At 35.2% G+C, this 20,366-nt stretch overlaps 1 protein-coding gene across 1 annotated transcript in view; it reads right to left on the reverse strand.

The window, feature by feature from the left end:
* The window catches only part of TOP2B (DNA topoisomerase II beta), a 64,558-nt gene that overhangs the window by 31,615 nt on the left and 12,577 nt on the right, over positions 1-20,366 (reverse strand). The window contains exons 2-8 of the mRNA XM_080579121.1: positions 18,536-18,709; positions 12,244-12,334; positions 10,181-10,244; positions 8,780-8,925; positions 7,690-7,787; positions 6,277-6,489; positions 6,024-6,197 (exon numbers count right to left, since the gene is read on the reverse strand). Of these exons, the coding sequence (XP_080435247.1) occupies positions 6,024-6,197; positions 6,277-6,489; positions 7,690-7,787; positions 8,780-8,925; positions 10,181-10,244; positions 12,244-12,334; positions 18,536-18,709 (960 nt within the window). The remainder of the gene's footprint in view (positions 1-6,023; positions 6,198-6,276; positions 6,490-7,689; positions 7,788-8,779; positions 8,926-10,180; positions 10,245-12,243; positions 12,335-18,535; positions 18,710-20,366) is intronic.

A 20,366-nucleotide genomic window follows, 5' to 3' on the forward strand; every position in this document is an offset into this window, starting at 1 on the left:
CAGTAAACTGTTAGATTAGCACTGCTGCTGATGGGACTACAGACTCAGTTGTTAAAAAAAATAATAATAGTTCTCAAAAGTGGAAAACAGTTATTAGAAAAAACACCTAACATAGATAGGTTGAGGATGTATTATGTTGTCTTATCAATTTAGTTTCTCCCAGGTGCAATATATTGGGGATTTCCTCCCATTATTTTTAACCTAAGATAAATATTTGAAGCCAGTATCTGGAGAGCAAATAAAAAATCTTATGAGTACTTACTTTCTTTCATCTCCTACTATAAAGAGGAGGTCTATGTCTCTCTCATACAGAGATCAGAGCTCTTGGTCAAGCTTTACAACCTTGACAAAAATAAATATTTTACTATGACAAGGCATATTCTGCTGAAATACTCTGACTAAGAATTCCTTCCAAGCACACTTCAGAACTGACTTATACGGTGATCTAATTGAACCAAATGGACTGACTGATGCCAGTACAGAAAAACTGAGGTAATGAATGATCTGAAATTTGTAATAGAGGCACAGAGGAATCTTATGTAACTGTTCAGTAAGACACTAGCAGGAGACCTCAAGCTGATGAACAGAAACAGCTGTAAGGGAGTGCTTCAAAATGGTAAACATTTGACTAGAGTCTCAAGGGAGAGAACTAATTTCATCATGAGGCACGTACTTTCAGAGAAGTTTGACTTTGAGGACAGGTCCTCAAATCTTTTTAAGCAAACAAAAGTAAGTACATTCATATGATTTCCTTGAATGAAAAATGTTCAGTTTAAAATAAACATTGAAAATCATTGGAAAGGTAGAAAAACCTTCCACTGAAATAAGCAATAAAATGGGGAATGGAGAGGTGTGGTTTCATTGCTGCCTAGATTAGCTTTCTTTGGCTTTTCTTTGTATTCTGCAACATTATCAAGTCTATTGTTTTAAATTTCTCATCAATTGTACAGAATATGGGGTACAAAATAACAGCCGCTTTTACTGATTCACCAAGAATCACAAAAGCAAACTCCTGCAGCAATTTTAACTTTTGCTCAATGAAGTTAAGGGGTGGCTAGTATTACTTGAGTTTTACTTCCAACTTCTGTAAAAAAGGAAGATATTTTGCTGACAGAGAACTAAATAGAAAAATAAATCCCCAAATTTTAAATAGTTTTGAAAAAAAAAATTGGGGGTATTGAAGAAGTCAATATAACTAAAGTACAGGACTACTCAAAAGACAGGTGGCAGAGGGCAGAAGATAAACTTCTTTGCTCCAGGTATTTGTATTTGAAGCTTGTTTACGGATTAAGTGGGTGCATACAGAAAGATTTTCTAGCTTTAATGGTGAATTTGAAGTTTAAAATTAGTCTTTCAAGTTGCTTTAGGTTTTTAATTCATCTGTGCTTTAGCATGTAAAATGCTTGGGTAGAAAGAACTTTGTCAGTTAAAAAATATGAATGTAGAAGTGACAGTAACTTAAATCACTTTAAAGTCTGAAGGAATACAACCCTTCAAAAACCAGACAGACTTTCTCCAAGCTGCACTGAGATGATGCTAGTTGATGACTGACTGAAATTTTCGTTGCCTATCAGCAAAATAATGTTCTGTACAAGAGCAGGAGACCCCCCTCCTATTAGTACTACACAAGCATATTCCACAAGCAGTTACCGATTTTCTAATCAGCTTGGTTTATTTCGCTTTTATAGGCTTAAGGGAAGAAATTTTAAAGTCACAATCTCAATGAGTTTAGAAAATTGCAATTTTGGAAGAAAATTTTACTTTCCACCTTGCAAAACAGACTACTAAAAAAAGCTGAAAGTCTTTAGATATCTCATGCTAGTTCTCCAAAATTTCATCATTAACAAAAATACTTTAATTACAAGCCTACATAAACAGAAACCACTTTTGACTTCTTTGAAAAAGTTGTCAAACAAAGGAGCTAAAAACATGTATGTGAAACTATGTCCACAAAAGGAACAAGGCAGAACAGGGGAAACAAAAGGTATGTTTACATTTTTTTTTATCTGTTCAACTGCCTTCTTTTAAATTTATAGGCAAAAGGATATAAATAATGATAAAATACTTAATTCTAGTGGCCTTTACAGAAAGTTCATAACACATGCACTAAAATCTATTATCTTATAACAAAGCATGGAGTGATACAGACATATCCTACACAGTTAAAACATATCTAAAACATATCTAACTCAGTACCCACTATTTTACTCAGAAGATCACCTTCGCTTAACACTGATTAGTGTCCTATAAAAAAACAACAGAGTAAATAATGGTTCCTGTTGAGACTAACCTGCATTGTGGCAGGAAAAAAAAAAAAGAAAACTACCTACAAAGACATTCATCATGAGGTAACAAATAAAAAAAATCCATTCTTTAAAGCTATTTTAAAAACAGAACTGAAGAGAAAGAAAGCTTTTGATAGGTATGAGGAAGTATAAGATAGATAAGAAATAAGAAATGGAAGACATCAAAACCAAGAAAAAACAGCAGGCAAACAGGAAAAGAAAGAACAAACAACTAGCAAACAAAAAATAAAAGCTAGCTCAAACCATTCTAAGACACAGTAGGCATCTGAAAAAAATCAAAAAGGCATAAAGCAGCTGAACCAACAGGAGACAGCAGCTGTGTTCTCAACATCATGTAGAAAGAAGAGATGAAATGGAAAAAAAAGAGAGAGAAGGGAAAAAACAATGGCTTAAGATTGTTGATATTATTAACCATTACCGAACAAGCACTTGCACTTCAAAGAAACCATATACAGTTTCTGTCACTTTTCAAAACCACCTACTAAACAGCAACACAAACCGCCAGTGTGAGTTAGAAGCACCATACATACAAGTATTTTTTGATTCCAATGTCATTTCATTACACAAAAAAAAGTTTTTATTTATATCTGAATGATAGAGTTTCAGCATAGGGAGAGTTCAGTGAAAGTTGAAACATCGATATCCTGCCACTGAAAGAAAAATAAATCCATTTCCAAACTGCTACTACATGAAAATATCATATGGCATTTCAAAAACATTTCACATTTAAATGGCAATATTAAATGCATTATTTTCGGTCATCACATTACTAAAATCTTATGCTTACAGCAATATATCTGATTTCAGTATAACATTTTATATACAAGCAGATTAGGAAAGCCTAGTTTTAGCACTTCAAATATTTTGCTAAAACTAACAGCTGACATATCAAAAACTGGTTACTTACCAGTAATTCTTGTTCTTAGAAGATATTAGTTATTATAACAGTTCCCCATTCCTGTGTCCATTCTTAGTGTGTAGCATTGATTGAGGGATGTTCAGAGCTCAAAGTTGGGAACCTTTCAACCATCTCACCAGTAGGTGGCACATCTACCCACTATAGAAGCATAACAGCCTATAACTGCCCCAACTGTCAGTACATTTTAATACAAGATAGAAAAAGAAAAATACCCTCTAAATCTAGAGGGCTGTTAATGATTATTAAGATTACTGTATTATGAAAAATAGAACTATAACTGCAAAGCCTTTTTTTCCCAGCAGGCAACCAATGGAATCCCCATCTTGCAAAATTCAGGATGCAAGGACATCTAATGAAATTATAGCGACTAAAATCTTAAAAGTGAAGCATAGACTAGCTCCAGTATACATTCTGTTAATATTGTCATCAACAGCCAACAGCCTCAAATAATTCTGAGGTAAGCTATATTTAGATTCTATGAACAGATGTTTCATGGGCTGCTCCCTGCATCCAAGTCTAATATCTGGCACTGCACCTGTATCAGCTGATTTTTTTCTGCTAAAATGATAAGTAGTATTACAATTAGCAGTGCTGCCATATTAAACATATCATTAGATTGATATGTTAATAACTGAAGTTTTACTACAATTTCTACTACAGTTACTATTTGAAATTGAGAACTTGTGAAGACAATATTAATTCAGATTATATTCAAGTCTCAGTAAAAAGTTATCTGCACAACCGTAATAACTACAAACAGTTTCAGCCTCAGAGTCTCACGTCAAATTCTGTGGCAGTCTATTGTGGCAAAATTGTGAATACACAGGGACCTGACCACAGTAACGAAATTACAAAAACAAAACAAGGGAGCTGTGCCTCAACATACTGCCTGAACTTCTACCCACCCCTCAAAAAAAAATCCCCGTCAACCTAAAAAACTTGTTTGGAATTTAAAGCAAGTTTAAAAAACGTGGAAGGGAAATTAGCACTGGGTGAAATTTATCCAGAAACAGAAATGAAAAGCTTTCAGCAAACAGTGATAAATAACCAAAAAACAGCTGAAATGAGCTCCTCACCTGTTAGCAGATAAGGGAACAGGCAGGTGACGCAGTTAGTTACTAGCCATTATGTCTCATCAGTGGGTAGTTGCACATCAATTGCTGGTGAGGTGGTTCACCGCCCGAACATTCCACATCCAGTCACACACATAAGGCATGGATTGGGAGAGCGGGAAAAACTAGAAATTACAACACTTACCTTTGAAGAATACACAGTACTTTTTCTATGAATTTTCTTAAAGAACATATAACAATGCGCATGTGTAACCGCATGATGGGTGAAAACCGATCCAAAGGAGTCAAATAGAGTAAGCTTTGAGTAAGCATTCATTTTCTCCAATACATTCTCTTATCCTGATACCAAAAAATATTAAGTCTGTCTACATTGCCAGCATCTTCATAAAGGTATTGTATACATCTTTAAGGTCATGTTATTTTTTTTCTTTATGTTGCATAAAGAGGCCTGAATTAAAACCAAGTTTTAACCTTTTAATTACCAGGTATGTTTGTATCCCTAGCTTCGGGAAGTATCAGATAAGCATTTGATTAAAATGCACGCTTAAAAAGTAAATATTCTACACTGAAATGAACTATCACCCTTACCACTGAACACTGGTTCACCTACACTGAAAAGAACACTGAAGGGAATTATGTAGTAAAAACTCTATACTGTCAAAATACTGACTACACATCATCTACCAGTGAGATTTACACTGGTATTTCTGGGCACCTGCCTAGACTAGGCACCCTACTTAGTGCAGCCACTGCACTTATGAACTGGTGGTTAAGAACCATTTGTGCTAACATTAGAATTTTCTTCTGTTTGACTCTTTCAGGTAAGATTTGAGCAAAGGGTGTTTTTTGAGTGAATACAAATTCTTATATTTCTGAGAAACTCACGGTTAAGGTTCCCTACAAACAGTGCCATCACTAGAATTACTTGTCTGGTGTTACATCACTCAGTCGGTGTAGTTTGTCAAGAGCAGAAATCGACAAAGATTTTCTTTCACCATGGTGGATCCTAGATACCTTAACTTGGGCCACACCAAACCAGCATAAATGAGTTATACCAATAAATTTCAGGTGATTGCCTTGGTGCCTGACTACCACAGCATCCAAGAAGCACAGACTTCTTTCTAGTTTAGTATGCTGAGCAGATTGCTTCTTCATCATATCTTAAGATTTGTTATGATGCCATTTGCTACTTCTCTAGTTGCTAAAAAGAACAGAGAACAACACAAAGATCCCTTATGTAGAAACAAGGATGAAAAAAATAATCTTAATATTTCAGGCCAGTTTTATACATCATAAAGCAATAAACGAAACACCATTTTTCATGAATACCAAAAGACTTGTTTCCTCTCCAAAACCTGTTACTAACTTCAAAGGGGTCTGTACAGTTTTTAATCTTAATCTTGGAATTGTTTTGTTACAATGTATTAAAAAGGAAGGGATAAAGTATTTTTACTAAGCAATACTTCCATTCATTTTATCATTAATAAGTAATGCTCATGTAAGACATCGGTATCATTGATCATGATTACTAGCATTTTAAAATCTAGGGCATATTCAGAAATACTGATATGACTGTATTTTGAGTGCATTCAGTTGTTCTGCCACATCCTTTCATGCAAAGGATTAACCCAGCTATTTATTTTTAGTAACACATTTTTTTGAATGTCTGACTAGGCATAACCTTAACATCTATTTTTATCATTTAATGTAACTATAACTACTCACCTTTGTGGTAGCTATACTATTTACAAAGCTGATTTGCTGAAATCCTTTTTCACTTAAAGTTAGGCACACATCCCATCGTTCATTCACAACTTCATGAATAACTTTGAGTGCAACTCCAGTTTCATCCAGCTTGTCCTTTACGTAAAGATCTACGTAACTGCGAAATCCATTTACCTATGAGTGACACAGGTAACAATTACTCTACTTTAGATTAAATACTCAGTCCGCTTAAAATAATTTAAGAGGTTCTTACAGGTAACTTCTTCCCATTCAACATAACTTTGACTCCCTTGCATGACCCAGCCAAATCATATGCTCTTCTTGTCATCAGGGCCACAATATCCTTATCAAGTTTTTCCATTTTAAACTTAGATAGATCTGGTTGGAATGTAATGCATGTGTAGTCATCACCATCAAAATGTTTAATCTTGGGTTCAGAAGTCTTCATCATATTGTTCATCCAAGTCTTTGGAAACAAAACATTTAAAATATTAGTTTAAATACAAGACCTCCTCCTCCTGCTTTGTTCCATTTTCCAGCTATGCTAGGACTGCAAAAGCTACACAACAAAAAGCTCACAGACTTCTTTTACAAGTTTCCTCTGGTAAAATGCTATGTATAAAATTAATTGCTTTACCAAGATTTGCACAAGTATCGGTGACAGCAGATTTGTGGTTTCTATAAATATTTAGGCATCGTTACATTGATGGACATGATTCTAATGCAAATAGAGCCCACTGCAGAACTGACTAAATTAAGTACAAGTGAGCTAGCTAAATAGTCTTTATTGCCCATTAGTTCAATGTTTTCCATCTACTACTTACTTCTGCAGAGAGGTTTATTAGTCCCTGTGCAGAGCCTCAGCAGTCCCTGAGATAGCACTTCTGTGGATGTGCTTTTAATAATTTGGTTTTTGGCAATTAGCAGAAAATATTACATTTTTAAAGAGACAGATAAACCATTGAAATGTATTGGTTTTTGGCAGTAACGTGACAGCATAACCAGAAATTGCCCAGGAAAAAGAGAGAGAAGCCACCAACTGTGAAAGACTCCAAGGGTGAGGAGCTTTGGTAGTTACCATTCCCCCACAACATTCTTCAAACTTTTCTAAAGGTGACCAGCTCAAAGCTAGATGCAGTAGATGAATTACATGCAATCTTTGAACTTTGTGCTGACAATTAAAACTATGAGCAATGGGTTCATGTGGGGTTTCTTTGCACCCAAGTCCAGCTGCGCTGATGAAATTCATGACCAATACATCAAAAATTCTTTTTTGGATGCTAATATAAAATAACCTAGATAATTATTTTTAAGTTTGCATAGCAAAGTAGATTTTTTTTCTGAGAAATCACTTAACAATTACAGAATATTTCAGTTAAACACATTCTTTTTCACATGCACATGAATAAACCTTAGTTTTAACAGCAAAAAAATAGTTTTTCATTTTTAGTTACCTAACACTTGCAAGAAAAATATTACTTAAAACAAACGAAAAAAACACTAGGATGCAGAAGTACCAGTTTCACTGACAGAACTAACTTGGCCTGAATAGCCTATACACTTTACATTTGAATGTGCATGATTCATTTTATGACATATAGAAAATGTGTCAAATTTGAATCTTATGATTACAGCAAAGAGAACAAATTTGAGACTATCTGTATACCTGCTTAAAGCTGTGTTTGTATTCCTTGCACGCAGTTTCAACTGTAAACTTTGTACTAAATATGTTACAAAGTTTTGCACCATAGCCATTACGACCACCTGAAAAAATAACATACAGTAAATTTTGTTAAAGCAAAACTTTATTTATGACATAAAGAGGTAAGGCAAATGAAATCAAATGTTCACATATAAGATGAAAGTTGGGCAATAGATCAAGAGCTATCAAAGGATGACAGAGATGCATTTTCATGCTACCTACAATCTAGTGCAACTATTTCTGCCTCAATAATGCACCACTTGTGCCTCCCGCCACCGAGGCCAGGATGCTCCCATTGCTTCCCTTATGTCGATCTAGAAGGTGCCTGCTGAAAGACAAGTGACCTCAACACCGTGATACAGCTGAAAACTAATTCACGATCAGAGCCAACTCATTCTGCACATGCTTGCTAGCTCTGGCAGAAAAGAAGCAATGGGAATAGAAGTCCGGAGGTAAAGAGGTTAGGTCACCCCCTTCCTGGCAACAGCTCAAAGGTAAACCTTCCTAACTGACTGAAGTCACACTCAGTTTCCGTGGAAACTTGGAGGAATTTCTAATACGCTATATAAATCTTAAAATAAAATAAATTCATTGCTGTATGTTTTCTTAAAATAAAATTTTAAAGTCATCATAAAATGGGCTAAATATACGGAGTGGGATAAAACAGAACTAACTTTCATTCATGATTTAAATTAGGGTTACTTCACATTTAAGATATTAAATCAGTCTAATTTATTGAAATTATTCTTTCCTTCATCTCAATAACATAGATCTTTTAATGTTTGCATATGGTATAATTCACATGGATTTTTTTACTGAATAATGAATACTGACACTAAAGATACAAATATAAATTTTTTTGTAAACACTGTTATTGAAAAAAATGAAAAAGCAGGATTTTTTTCTTAAAGTTGTTTTACGCTTACACAGAACTCTGGTAATGGTGACTAAGTGATCATCCATCATGAAAAAGAGTGAAAATGTAAAAAGAGAAAGCACACTGATAAACAAGCTAGCTTCACTGCATAAAACAAAGCAAGTTAAATAGTCTTGCCTGTAACTTTTTTCTCATCATCGTCGTAGTTGCTAGATGTTAGTAGCTGCCCAAAGATTAAAGCAGGTACATATACTTTTTCTACTTTGTGTTCCACAACTGGTATACCCTTCCCATTATTCCATATGCTGATAATGTTTGATTCCCTACAAAATAGTAAAGAAAGACATAAACTCAATTAACGTTAACCTGAAAAAAGACTCCTGAATATATTTTACACGCTTAAATAACTGCAAAAGTTACAATGAAAGACCATATTCTGTTTATTCACAGCTCTAGCAACTTCAATTTCAACAAACATTTATTTGTGCTTAGTAGGTGTCAGAGAAGGAGCACAACTGCCCATACATGACAGCATTTCATATAAAAATAATCCCCCAAAAATCTGCATGAAGATCAACAGGATCTGCAACAGAATCATGAAACTTTGTGACAGAATTATACTTGTTAGAGATGTAGCTTTATAGGTTTCAGCTCAAGTCCATCCAGATAAGGTTTAGTTATCATCTGTTTAAAACTGTTACTTTCCTCTTATGATAAACATTGTAATTTCTTTTATGCATCAATACCAAAATTCCTCAACATTTCGCATCACTAATACTTACAGTGGTCATACAGAATTTTCGTTCTGGAGCATTAGAGAGTTCAAAATCATGACAGGTCAGACAAACATACCACTACCATTTCCCTCCCACTCCATGTAAAAAGCAATTTGTCTACAGAAACTGATACTGCACTGAAAACTTGCAGAAAAATGACTTTTCAGCATATTTATCCCATGGATTAGGTGTCAAAATTGGGTCTCCAAAATATTTATTATTCATTTAAATGTCACTGAAAAGGTACTACTAAACGAACCCAATCACCATCTATTTAGCTTTGGTACTTCTTATTAGGAAGTATCTCTTCATCCTCAAGTGCTCAATTTGGAAAACATGGGTGACAACATATTTGGAATATGCAGTTTCAGCCTGATATAGCTGACTAATTTAAACATACCCTTATCCTCACGCTGAAGGAGTTAACATAGAAGTTCAGGAAGTACAAAATTCTGGTACAGAAACTTAATGTTAGTATTTATGATTTACATGTAACCTTGCTAGTTACATTTATGTACTAGCAAGCTTTCACATAAGCATAGATTTTATAATCTTCAGATTCTAAGTTTCATTCAATCAAAAATTAATGAGTGGTTTAGGAAAGCAGGTTATTATAAATTCAGAGTGGTAGTAATTACTGTTATATTCACTTTTTCATCTTAAAATATGAAGCTAACAGAATTCCAAAAAGATTATTTTTGTTGTAAAATAAAATCCAATTTCATTTAGCAAAATCATTTGTACAAATTTAAATTACAATTGCCCTGGCAGGGAAAGTAAATTAAAGCATGCTTTTACTTACGGATCGATGGATATTTTAATACAAGTCATATTCTTGTCCCTCTGCTTATTGTCAGCGGCATTAACTATGAAACGAAGTAACAAATTAACACTTTCTAGGAGCAATAATTAATTACTTGATGTGTTAAACTGATTATCTATATATTCTACCAGAAGTTACAATGATTTAGGTCCTTTTTTTCATCAGGTAACATTTTATATACTCTGTATCTTATTACCAGCATCAATAAATAAGAACATGGATCTAGAAGAAGGTATTTTTCAACCTTCTTTTAATTCCTATTCCTACTTCTAGCAGTTAGACCATCTCAGAAATGCAGAAGTGCATTTTGTGAGCCTCTTCTCATAACTGTTCTTAACATGCTGAACACCTCATTCTTCTCTTGCTGCACTTCTTTGGATTTATCATACATATTACACCAAACGTGTAAAAAATCCTAGGAAATTGTATGCATCATCACCAGGTCAGTTTACACATCATTTTGACACTAAAATGCAATCCTGAAAAAGTCACATCCATTAAGGAGTGTTTTGATATCAGCAAAAGGTTTCTCTAAAGAAGCTGAGACTTATAACTACTCTTGTTTTAGACAACTTAGGATTAAAAGAAGGATAATTGGAGGTAAATATTTTATTGGAATTTAATTAAATTGCACTCCAATGTATATTACCTACAAACAATAGAAATCTGAAATGTGACTATGGCCACTAACCATAAAAACACATTCAACATTTGTCTCAACACCCACAAAATAGGTCAAAATAAAATCCCAAAACAGCAAAGTACATGAGGAGAAATCCAGTAAAAATAATGTACCTTAATAGCTTATAGGGATCTCAGTATAGCAACAGATATTTCAAGGTGAAAGTGAAGTTCCACTAAAAAGCATGCACAGATATAATGTCCAATTTTCATCATGTTAATATACTGAACCTTAGCTCTCAAACCACACTCTATAGTGCGCTTATCAGTTCTACATAAAGAAGCAATAAGCCATACAGTACTACAATAATGACATGGTCATTATTTTCCTTTTGAATGGGACCAAATGAAAGTGTCTCCCTTCTGTGAAAAGCCCGTAAATTCCATCTAAAAGGCAGCACTCGAACAAGAAGTGATTTAAGTTTTCAGTCTCATATTTCTCAAATCAGGGAATGAGTGAAAAACAACCAAACAAAATCCTTCTTTTCCAACTTTACAGTCTCTGAGACAGCGATACTATAAACCGTAGTTTTAGAGGTGTGGGTAAATTCTGAACCCAATGAAGGTCATAAGAAAATTTCCACTGACCTTAATAGACTATAATTTAGTTCATGATGTTATCCTGCCAATTTTTACAACATACATTCATAAAAACTGATTAACCCAAGGAGTAACATCAATTAAACCAAAATATCAGTTCAGCAGACTGCTCAGATGTTACACATCACTACTGCCAGTTGGTCTTCAATGTGTGGCTGTCACCAAGAGAATATCATAAGCTAGTAAGTCATAGTGACTCAGGGACTTAGGACACAGTTTTCTAAAAATCATTTGTTTGTGCTTCAACCACCATGTTTTTAAATGGCAGTATGATTCATATCCCTTTTAAAACTGTTTGAAGTCTAGAAATGATCCATCTAAGAATGACCATCACCACCACTACCATTCTGTACCCAAGAAATCAGTTTTAGTGATTCATGAGATAATAATTTAACTTAGATAACTTTCAGTTGTCTTCTTTCAGAAAAATCTTCTTCAGAAAAGTCTTCATTCAAATGTTACTTAAAACTGCTAGCCTGATCAACCTTGCAGATTAAAAAATCTTGTAACAATATCGATGACAAAATATGATCTATTTTTGGACATTTAGTAACAAATAATTATACTTTCTTGCATTTTAAACTGAAAACATTCTTCTCTATTCTTAACTGTTCTACAGTGCTGGCATGCACTAAAATGTCCAAGCACTGTATTTTAGTGGAACACTAAGTCTGTGACCTAAACCTGGATATAAATTAATGTGCTTTTAGAGTTCTCAGAATAATCTGTACTCCATAATGCTAAAGTAATGTTATACGTACCAAGGATTTCATCAAAGATCTTGTATAAGCCTGGGACAAAGGTAACTTCTCTGCAATTCATTCCTACATCTTCATCATAAACCCACATTAACTACATACAAAAAAAAAATAAAAATTATTGACCTGGTCTCAAAAACAAAATATTCATACTTTATACTTAACATTTCAACAGTAAAATCAATATTTTTAACTTCATCACTGTGTTGTAATTTTTAGCTGATACAAAAGTACAAAGAGAGCCTTTCCAAAATGAAGAAAAGCCCAGTAAATACTTCTGTTGATGTACATCCAGGATTTACAACTCTTAAAAGGACTATCAACAACTAGTAACCTAGGGTGTTTTCTCAGAATCTTGTATAGATTCAAATTTTTACTTGAATACCAATTAACTTAAATATAAACATTAACAAAGCAGAAAAGTAATAAATCCTGTAGAATATTTCAACAAATACATATGCTAAATACAAACACTGAAAAACTGTTAATCAAATCATGTATACATGAAAAAAACATGGATTTTAGGATTCATTAACCTAAGAAATATCACAACTTAATGATAAAACTGGCATTGGTAACAAACCCATGTGTTCCACAAAGATCTCTCCAACAGCCATAAATTTCTGACCTTAATTATAACAATTTATCCCAACAGTAGTCTCCAGTACTGAACAGAATAATACCAGTATCTAGACTCAGTATTTAGCTTTATTCTTAATTTCTTAATCAGATTTATTTCCTCTTCTTTTCCTTTGAATCTCTAGTCACATTCTCTTCAGTCACATTTTTCATGTAAAGTTGTTATAGTGTAATTCTGCCATTTGATTCTGAGTTCACAGAACTAAAGATCTTAGCAAAGCAACATCTTGATCTTTAATCCTTCCCATAATTTTCACGTACCATAACACTATTGTGATCCTTCCTTTTCCATGGAGCTCATAGGTGTAACTCAAATAGCAATTTAAAGATTGAGCTTTAACTACTAGATGCATTATTCCAGATGCTCTTGTAATATTGAAATATATTTAATTCTGATTTAATTCACCTGTATCCCACTTGGATGCTAACTGCAATCTATATGTAGCAATGCAAATACAGTTAACTGCAGAATAAGCAGACATCCTGACAGCCTGATCTGTCCAATGGTTTATTATTCAGACTATTGTACAAGTGACTGTAAGAATCAGAAAGCAGGAGGAGTTGTAGCAACAAAGACAAATACTCCAATGTACTCTCTCCAGCTTTTGCATTTCGTAATTGCTTCTAAGAAATGTTAAAGCTCTCCCAGAGGAGAAATCCAAGGAAGGTAATAATTTTTGTAGTACCTCATAAAACTATTTGACAACATTTTTTTTTAATATATCATACAATTAAACAGTCAAGGATGGTTTCTCAGGGTTCACTTCTTTCAACCATGGAGGAGGCACATCTCAGACATACAAGAAATGATTCTATCCATTCTATCCAGCTGTGTATTCATCAGCCTTTACTAGCCGCTATTCAGAGGTCCTCTGGTGACCTAAACATACATCGTTTCCATGCCCAAACCCTTCAATTTAGAAAGATTAGAAGTAATTAGAAGATTATGCAACTTGCCATCAAAACTCTCCCAACAGCCTTTCTTTCCTCCTTCACTATCTTGTTTTTAGGGTGAAGCCCAGTGAGAACCTGAGATTTCTGTAACAGTAGCCTCCTTTCCACTGCTCCTCACTACCCACTTTTTGGTTCTTGGTCCTAAGCTTTCCTATGCACAGTGGAATGGTCCTGCTGCTCATCTACTCCCTTAACTAATGAGTCAATTCAGCTCATAAAACCATCAAAAAAAAAAAAAAAACCAAAAAAACCTTTCTGCTGCATTAGTCTTCTGTCAGGTTGGTAATGAGCTCAATAAGAAGTTACAAAGGCAATCAGTTTGAGGCACAGCAGTTACGCCACCTCACTAAATACAAATTCTCTGCCAGATTTAGGTCTCCTGCAACCTTCTTTTCAATTTTGCTTTTGTTATCTTGGACACTCCTCTCATCCTATTTAACAATCCATCCATTACATTAAAGAAAAAAAAAAGCCCTAATAAGCCTGACTGTTCTTGAGCATAACTGCTTGTTTCATTCTTTTTCTATTTGTCCTTCCTCTCTATCATGGTTTAGCTCTTCAAATCTTCAAAGGAGACAATACTTCCTGGTCTGTTTTTGTAGCACTTAGCACAAAGGGCCTCAGATCTCAGCAAAGGGTTTAAGCACAATATATCTATGGCATTGCCCTTTTTTTCCAAAGATCATGTGTCTCTGTTGTAGTTCAGTGAATCGCAGCATCACTGTTCTTGGGGTTGGTGTTAGTGCTAAATGTCATGCAAACCCATATTAAAACACATTACAGTAATAGGGTAGAGTTATCTGATTATGATAATTAGCAAATTCATTTGAATAAAAGCTGAGGTGTTTCTTTTTCTGTCACTTTCATTTTTACTAAAAGACTATAAGCTATTTATTTCAAGTCAGCTGGTTAATTTCCTTCATACTATCTCCAAGCATCTTACTGGAGAAGCATCAGAGCACGAGTAGCAAGAGTCCACATATTCCAGAGACTGCCACATGGCCAAAGCCATGACTAACTTCATTAAACATTACACTTAAAAAAAAAACGAATATGCAGATTAGAAGAGTTGATCCTAGTTGATGTTCTCATACCTTTTGGATTCATTTCAGCTTTCCCTGTATCAAATGAACACCAACCTATGCTGAATTCTTCATGAGAGAGAGCTTTCACTGAAGAGAGTCTTTTCAGCCATGAAATCAGTAAAATAAGCTCTTTTTTTAATGTGAAATATGTGTGAATCCCAGGTGGCACATATGACAGTTGAAATACTATCAACTGTGTTCAAATACAGGACTATCTGTGACTATTTCAGCTGAACATGCAACTTCAGCTAGCTTACATAACTTCAGAGTCAAAAGCTCATGGCTGTTTGTAATGTTAAGATCTGCTTCTTATCTAGAGATTTTTGTGTTGGTTGCCATCATTCCCACTGAACTACCACACATTTGCAGGATGACGTCTCACTCAGCTTCTGAAACAGTGATTTGAAAAGAATGACTGGTGTACGCATCTTGTGTGTATACATGTTGGAACAACACAGAAAACTTCAGAGAACAAGAATTCAAACTGTTCATATATATGCAAAGACTGACATATTTGAAAAGCTCATGGGGAAGTCCAGCTAATAGTAGAACACCTCAAGTGCTTCTTTTGATAAAATACCATTGCAACATCAGCTATTAATCTATTTGAAGCAATAACTCATGCAGTTGATCACACTCACTGTTATGTGTCCTGACAACAGTCCAACACTAAGTTTTTACTTGCCTTCTAAGCAAACAGATTTTCTGCATGATTGTAATTAAAAATAGCCTTTTTAATTTGTATTTAGGTGATGTCTCCCAGTTCAGTGTGAACTATTTATGCAGTACCTCCTAGATTCGGTGGAAGCGAAGACTCATTACAATTGTGCAAATAGTGCTTGTAATTTCTTCTTCTGAGCCTTGGTGCTGGATGGACTGAAAGACACTTTCACAGACTTTTCTGGTAACAGTAGATGCTGCAGACCCTACCCTATTTCTTCAACAAGGTGAAACCAGAATCATGGTTTGCAAAGTCAGGATGATATTCATGAAATGTATGACTAGAGTGGTATTACCCAAAGAACAAAAAAATGGCGAGATTCTGATTTTTTTCATACAGTCTTGAGACTTTTTTTTCTAGATGCAAATGGACTAGAGTAGAGAGAGAACATTTTGCATCAAGAGAACGTATGAACAGAGTCCAACAGGTTTAACGGAAAAGTTCTGCCCAGAATTCTGTTTAAGATATTTTTACTCAATTCTCGTAGTTGGGCATGGGTGAAGAAGGAAAAATAAAGGATGATTCTGATGGCTATAAAATTATTCTGTAAGATATTTCCAATGTTGGAAGTAATTCAGCTTTCATGAAGAAAAGAGAAATTGCATACACCTATGGATGGAGGTGGAACAAGACCTGAGAGCTAGTTCTGCATCTGACCTTGTGCATGAAGTCAAGTAACTTATTTTGGCCCTACATTTTTAGCTCTGTGCCCTTTAGTTTGCCTTGCCACTTCTGAGGGTGTATTTGTACAGTACTTGGTACAAAAGGGTCTTCATTACAGAGAGGCTACCATAACAAAAATAAACTTGGGATATTAGAAAGAACCTGTGTTCCTTGTTACACTGTTTTTTTTTGTTGTTGTTCTTGTTGTTGTTTTTTTAAGTCTGATGGACTTCGTGTTTAGATTTATTCTTAAGTCCAATTATTTCATGCCCACAGCATCCCTATGAATCCTGCAAGCAGACAAACTTATGTTGTATTTTAGGTACCAAAGACTATTTTCAGTGAAACCCATTTGTTCTTTTTTTCTTTTTTCTTTTTTTTTTTTTTTTAATGTTACCGCAAGTGAGTAGGAGCTGTCAAAACCAAAATGATCACAAAAGCTGGAATTTCTAGCCACCATTATATTTGCAATGGAACCTCCTACAATCCCATGCTGCACCTTGCAGGACACAAAGGGAAAACCTCTTTCTGAAAAAACTTATTTTTGTTACAATACTGGATACAGCAGGAGTGAGGAGCCTGTAATTTTTTACAGAAGTCTCAGGAGGACTGAATGATTTGAAGTGCTCTACAATTACATAGTTTAATCTCTGACAGACAAATTCTAAGAAATTCATCATGGAACAGAATTACAGACAGTATTTCCCAGTTGAAAAAAAAGCTGTTCCTCTAAGCTAACAACCTACTTCAGTAACACATTGCTTTATACTGCTAATTCAGAGAGTAAAACTTCTGAGATTTGCTCTTTCTAACTGTCCTCCTTCATCCTTCGAAGAATACTCCAGCCAAGAATTAGAAAACAACTGAGTATATATGAACATAATGCCTACAATTATACAAAAAGAATCCACTGATACTACAGTGCAGGGAGTTTAAAATGCGTATGATTTTCTCCTCCAAGGAAAGCTCTGAATTCTGGAGCAGCCTGCACACAGCTCTGGAGGAGCATGCAAGGCAGTGGGAACCTGGTTTCCAACATATCCAGGTGGGAGAAGTTTCCACATGCTGAATTTTCTCCTTACAAAATGCAACTGTTTGCTTAGGAGACAGTTCTTATGTGGCCAATCTAGATTACCGTCACCCACAGAAAAGCGGAAAATCTGCTACTACTGTTTTGAATTTGCTCATATCTACTTAGTTCAGGAACTTTGCTCTTCCAATCTGACCACTGCTGTCATATGAGGACAAAAGCAGAAACATAAGTTTGGTAAAAATTACAGCTGAACCCACAAAGACTTTTATAGTGAAAATCTATTCTTTTCTGCTTCAAAGTAAGTTCTAACGGTATAGACAGTGAATTCTCAAAAAGAAAAAAAATTGCGACTTCACAAAAACAGCTGAAAAAAGAGCCAGCAGGGGGCTTAAATTCTCTGTTCCCTAACTAAACAAACAGAACAAAGCATTTTGACGCTAAAGCAAATGCTACTTACAAATCTGTATACATATTTGTGTGCATATATGTGTGTTTGTAAACATACACACATACATATGTAGGTGTGTATTTATGCTTTAACTGAACTTAAACATTTTTTTTCAGCATATGTTTTTTCAAGTGAACCAAGCATTGCTTTAGAAAGTCATCTCCTGATCCCTCCCAGGGCCACAAAAATTATCAGAGGGCTAGAATACTTCTCCTACAAAGAAAGGCTAAGAGAGCTGGGGTTGTTTAGCCTGGAGAAGAGAAGGCTCCAAGGAGACCTCACTGCAACCCTTCAATACTTATAGGGGACTTATAAGAAAGACAGAGAGAGACTTTTTACAAGGGCATGTAGTGATAGGGCAAGGGTTTTAAAATGAAAGAGGGTAGATTTAAATTGGACATAAGGAAAAAATTATTTACTCAGAGTGGTGAGGCACTGGCCCAGGCTGCCCAGAGAAGCTGTGGATGCCCCATCCCGGGAGGTGTTCAAGGCCAGGCTGGATGGGGCTTTGGGCAACCTGGTCTGGTGGGAGGTGTCCCTGCCTATGGCAGGGAGGTTGGACTAGATGACCTTTCAAGTTCCCTTCCAACCCAAACCATTCCAGGATTCTATGAATCTTACACATTCATGCATAAACATAACTACAGTTTTTAGCATGACAATTTAGAATACAGATTTGCCTATTTATTTACCAGAAGAGTAATTTCCTCATTAAAACAAAAAACTAGGATGGTGAACTTAATGAAACTTACCTGAGTTAACGGTTCAACTGATCCGATGTAGGTGTCTGGACGGAGGAGGATGTGCTCAAGCTGAGTCTTTTTCTGATAAACTCTCTCAACAGACATCTTCTTTGAAGTGTCATTTTTATTAATGCTTTCTGATTCTTCCTTTTTTGCAGCACTGATTTGATTATCAAATAATGTCTAAAAAAAAAGAGACACCAACAATCAACCTGATTTATTCAACTTGTCACACTCCAGTTATAAATGAAGCCTGACAGAGATTTAAAATATAATCAAGACTTGTCACGCAACTTAAATGTTAAGGTTTTGGGTGTATTAAGATCAAACTATCCTCTCAACAGAAATAATTCAAGAGATTATGAGACGGTTCCTTAACAAATCGGTACATTTTCTAACTTCTCTGACTTACTAAGCGTAACAAAACACTATGTGACAAAAAGACAGACACTTCTTCAAGTTAGCACCCCAAAAAAATTATAACACCCATTTTAAGCTTAAACATTTGAATCCAAACCACTAAATACTGTTCTGAACAATGACAGTAAAACTACTCTTCTACATTTTTGTTTGGAGAACTCATTCCATGGGGCTTAAGAAACACAGTGCCTCCACTACGGTTTCTCACTTCTCACCTTCTATAACTTATATTCTCTATTTAACTGAAGTAATTAAACCTGATAGAATCCCAGTTTGGAATGCTTTATGATGAAATAAGCCAAGGACTATAAGAACAGAGAATCACACAGGTTACTGCCAGAATGCAAACTGAATTCCTGCTTAATGTGGCTGGAGATGATGACAGATATCTTTGACTGACATAGCAAGCAGCGTTACAGAAAACTAATCCACTTTTGGAGGGAGGCCATAAGGAGTTTAACGATTTGGTGCATCTTTCAGCCATTTTTTCCTGATAAATATCTCTTCGTATTGAAATAAAACCACACCAAACGAAAAAAGTTAAAATCGGAGTAACCAAATGTAGAGAAGCCCTGTTCTCAGACAGTAAGAGCATATCCACCAAGAGACCACATACGACATTTTAAAGTACACATTCTTGCCTGCAAACTGGAATTCTCTTAAAAACATCAATGAACGTCATTTTAAGTCACATGATGTATCTGCCCGGCTAGCACACTTAACACTGGAAATTCTGTTACCACCTGCCTAACAGCTGAAATAGCCTCCTTCTACGCGGCATTCACCAACTTTGAGGCAGATGTTACATATGCAGTAAAAACCATCAATAGACAAACGATGACGACAAAGCTGCTTGCTGCTCTACTAAATATTACACTCCCGTGTTGCTGTTCCTGGTAAGTCTCTGAAGAAGTACATATAGGCTGAACTCCAATGCTGGATTAACCAGCAACCATGGAAACTTCCCAGCCAGAAGAAGAAATCATCAGTTATCTCTCAGTTTAGCCCTTGTTGCAGCCCTGAATAGCAATATAAGCAAAGAAAGCATATAAGCATATAGGAACAAAGAACAAAAGCATACTGAACTCACTCTAACAACTTCAGCACAAAGGCCAAGCACCAACCTATAACATACATTTAAGAAGGACAGTTCTCTCTGTAGCATATTCCAAGTATTCTTCATCTTTCCTAATTTATGCTTGGAAGCTTTTTTCCTCTTAGCAAGAACAGGAATAAAGCATTTCATTCAGAACAGGGGAAAATACCTTTCTCTTCCAGACTCAGAAATCAAACTTTTCTAGTTTATGGCAACACTACTAAATACATACTTCAAGAACCTTTGAGAGAAGCAGACTTGTGAGCACCAGTGATGACACCAAGCAATTGTTAGGCCCTGAGCGAGCCCGAACAAGCCAAATGA

The sequence above is a fragment of the Anser brachyrhynchus genome, assembly GCF_964034855.1.
Source record: "Anser brachyrhynchus genome assembly, chromosome: 2".
Taxonomy (NCBI): Eukaryota; Metazoa; Chordata; class Aves; order Anseriformes; family Anatidae; genus Anser; species Anser brachyrhynchus.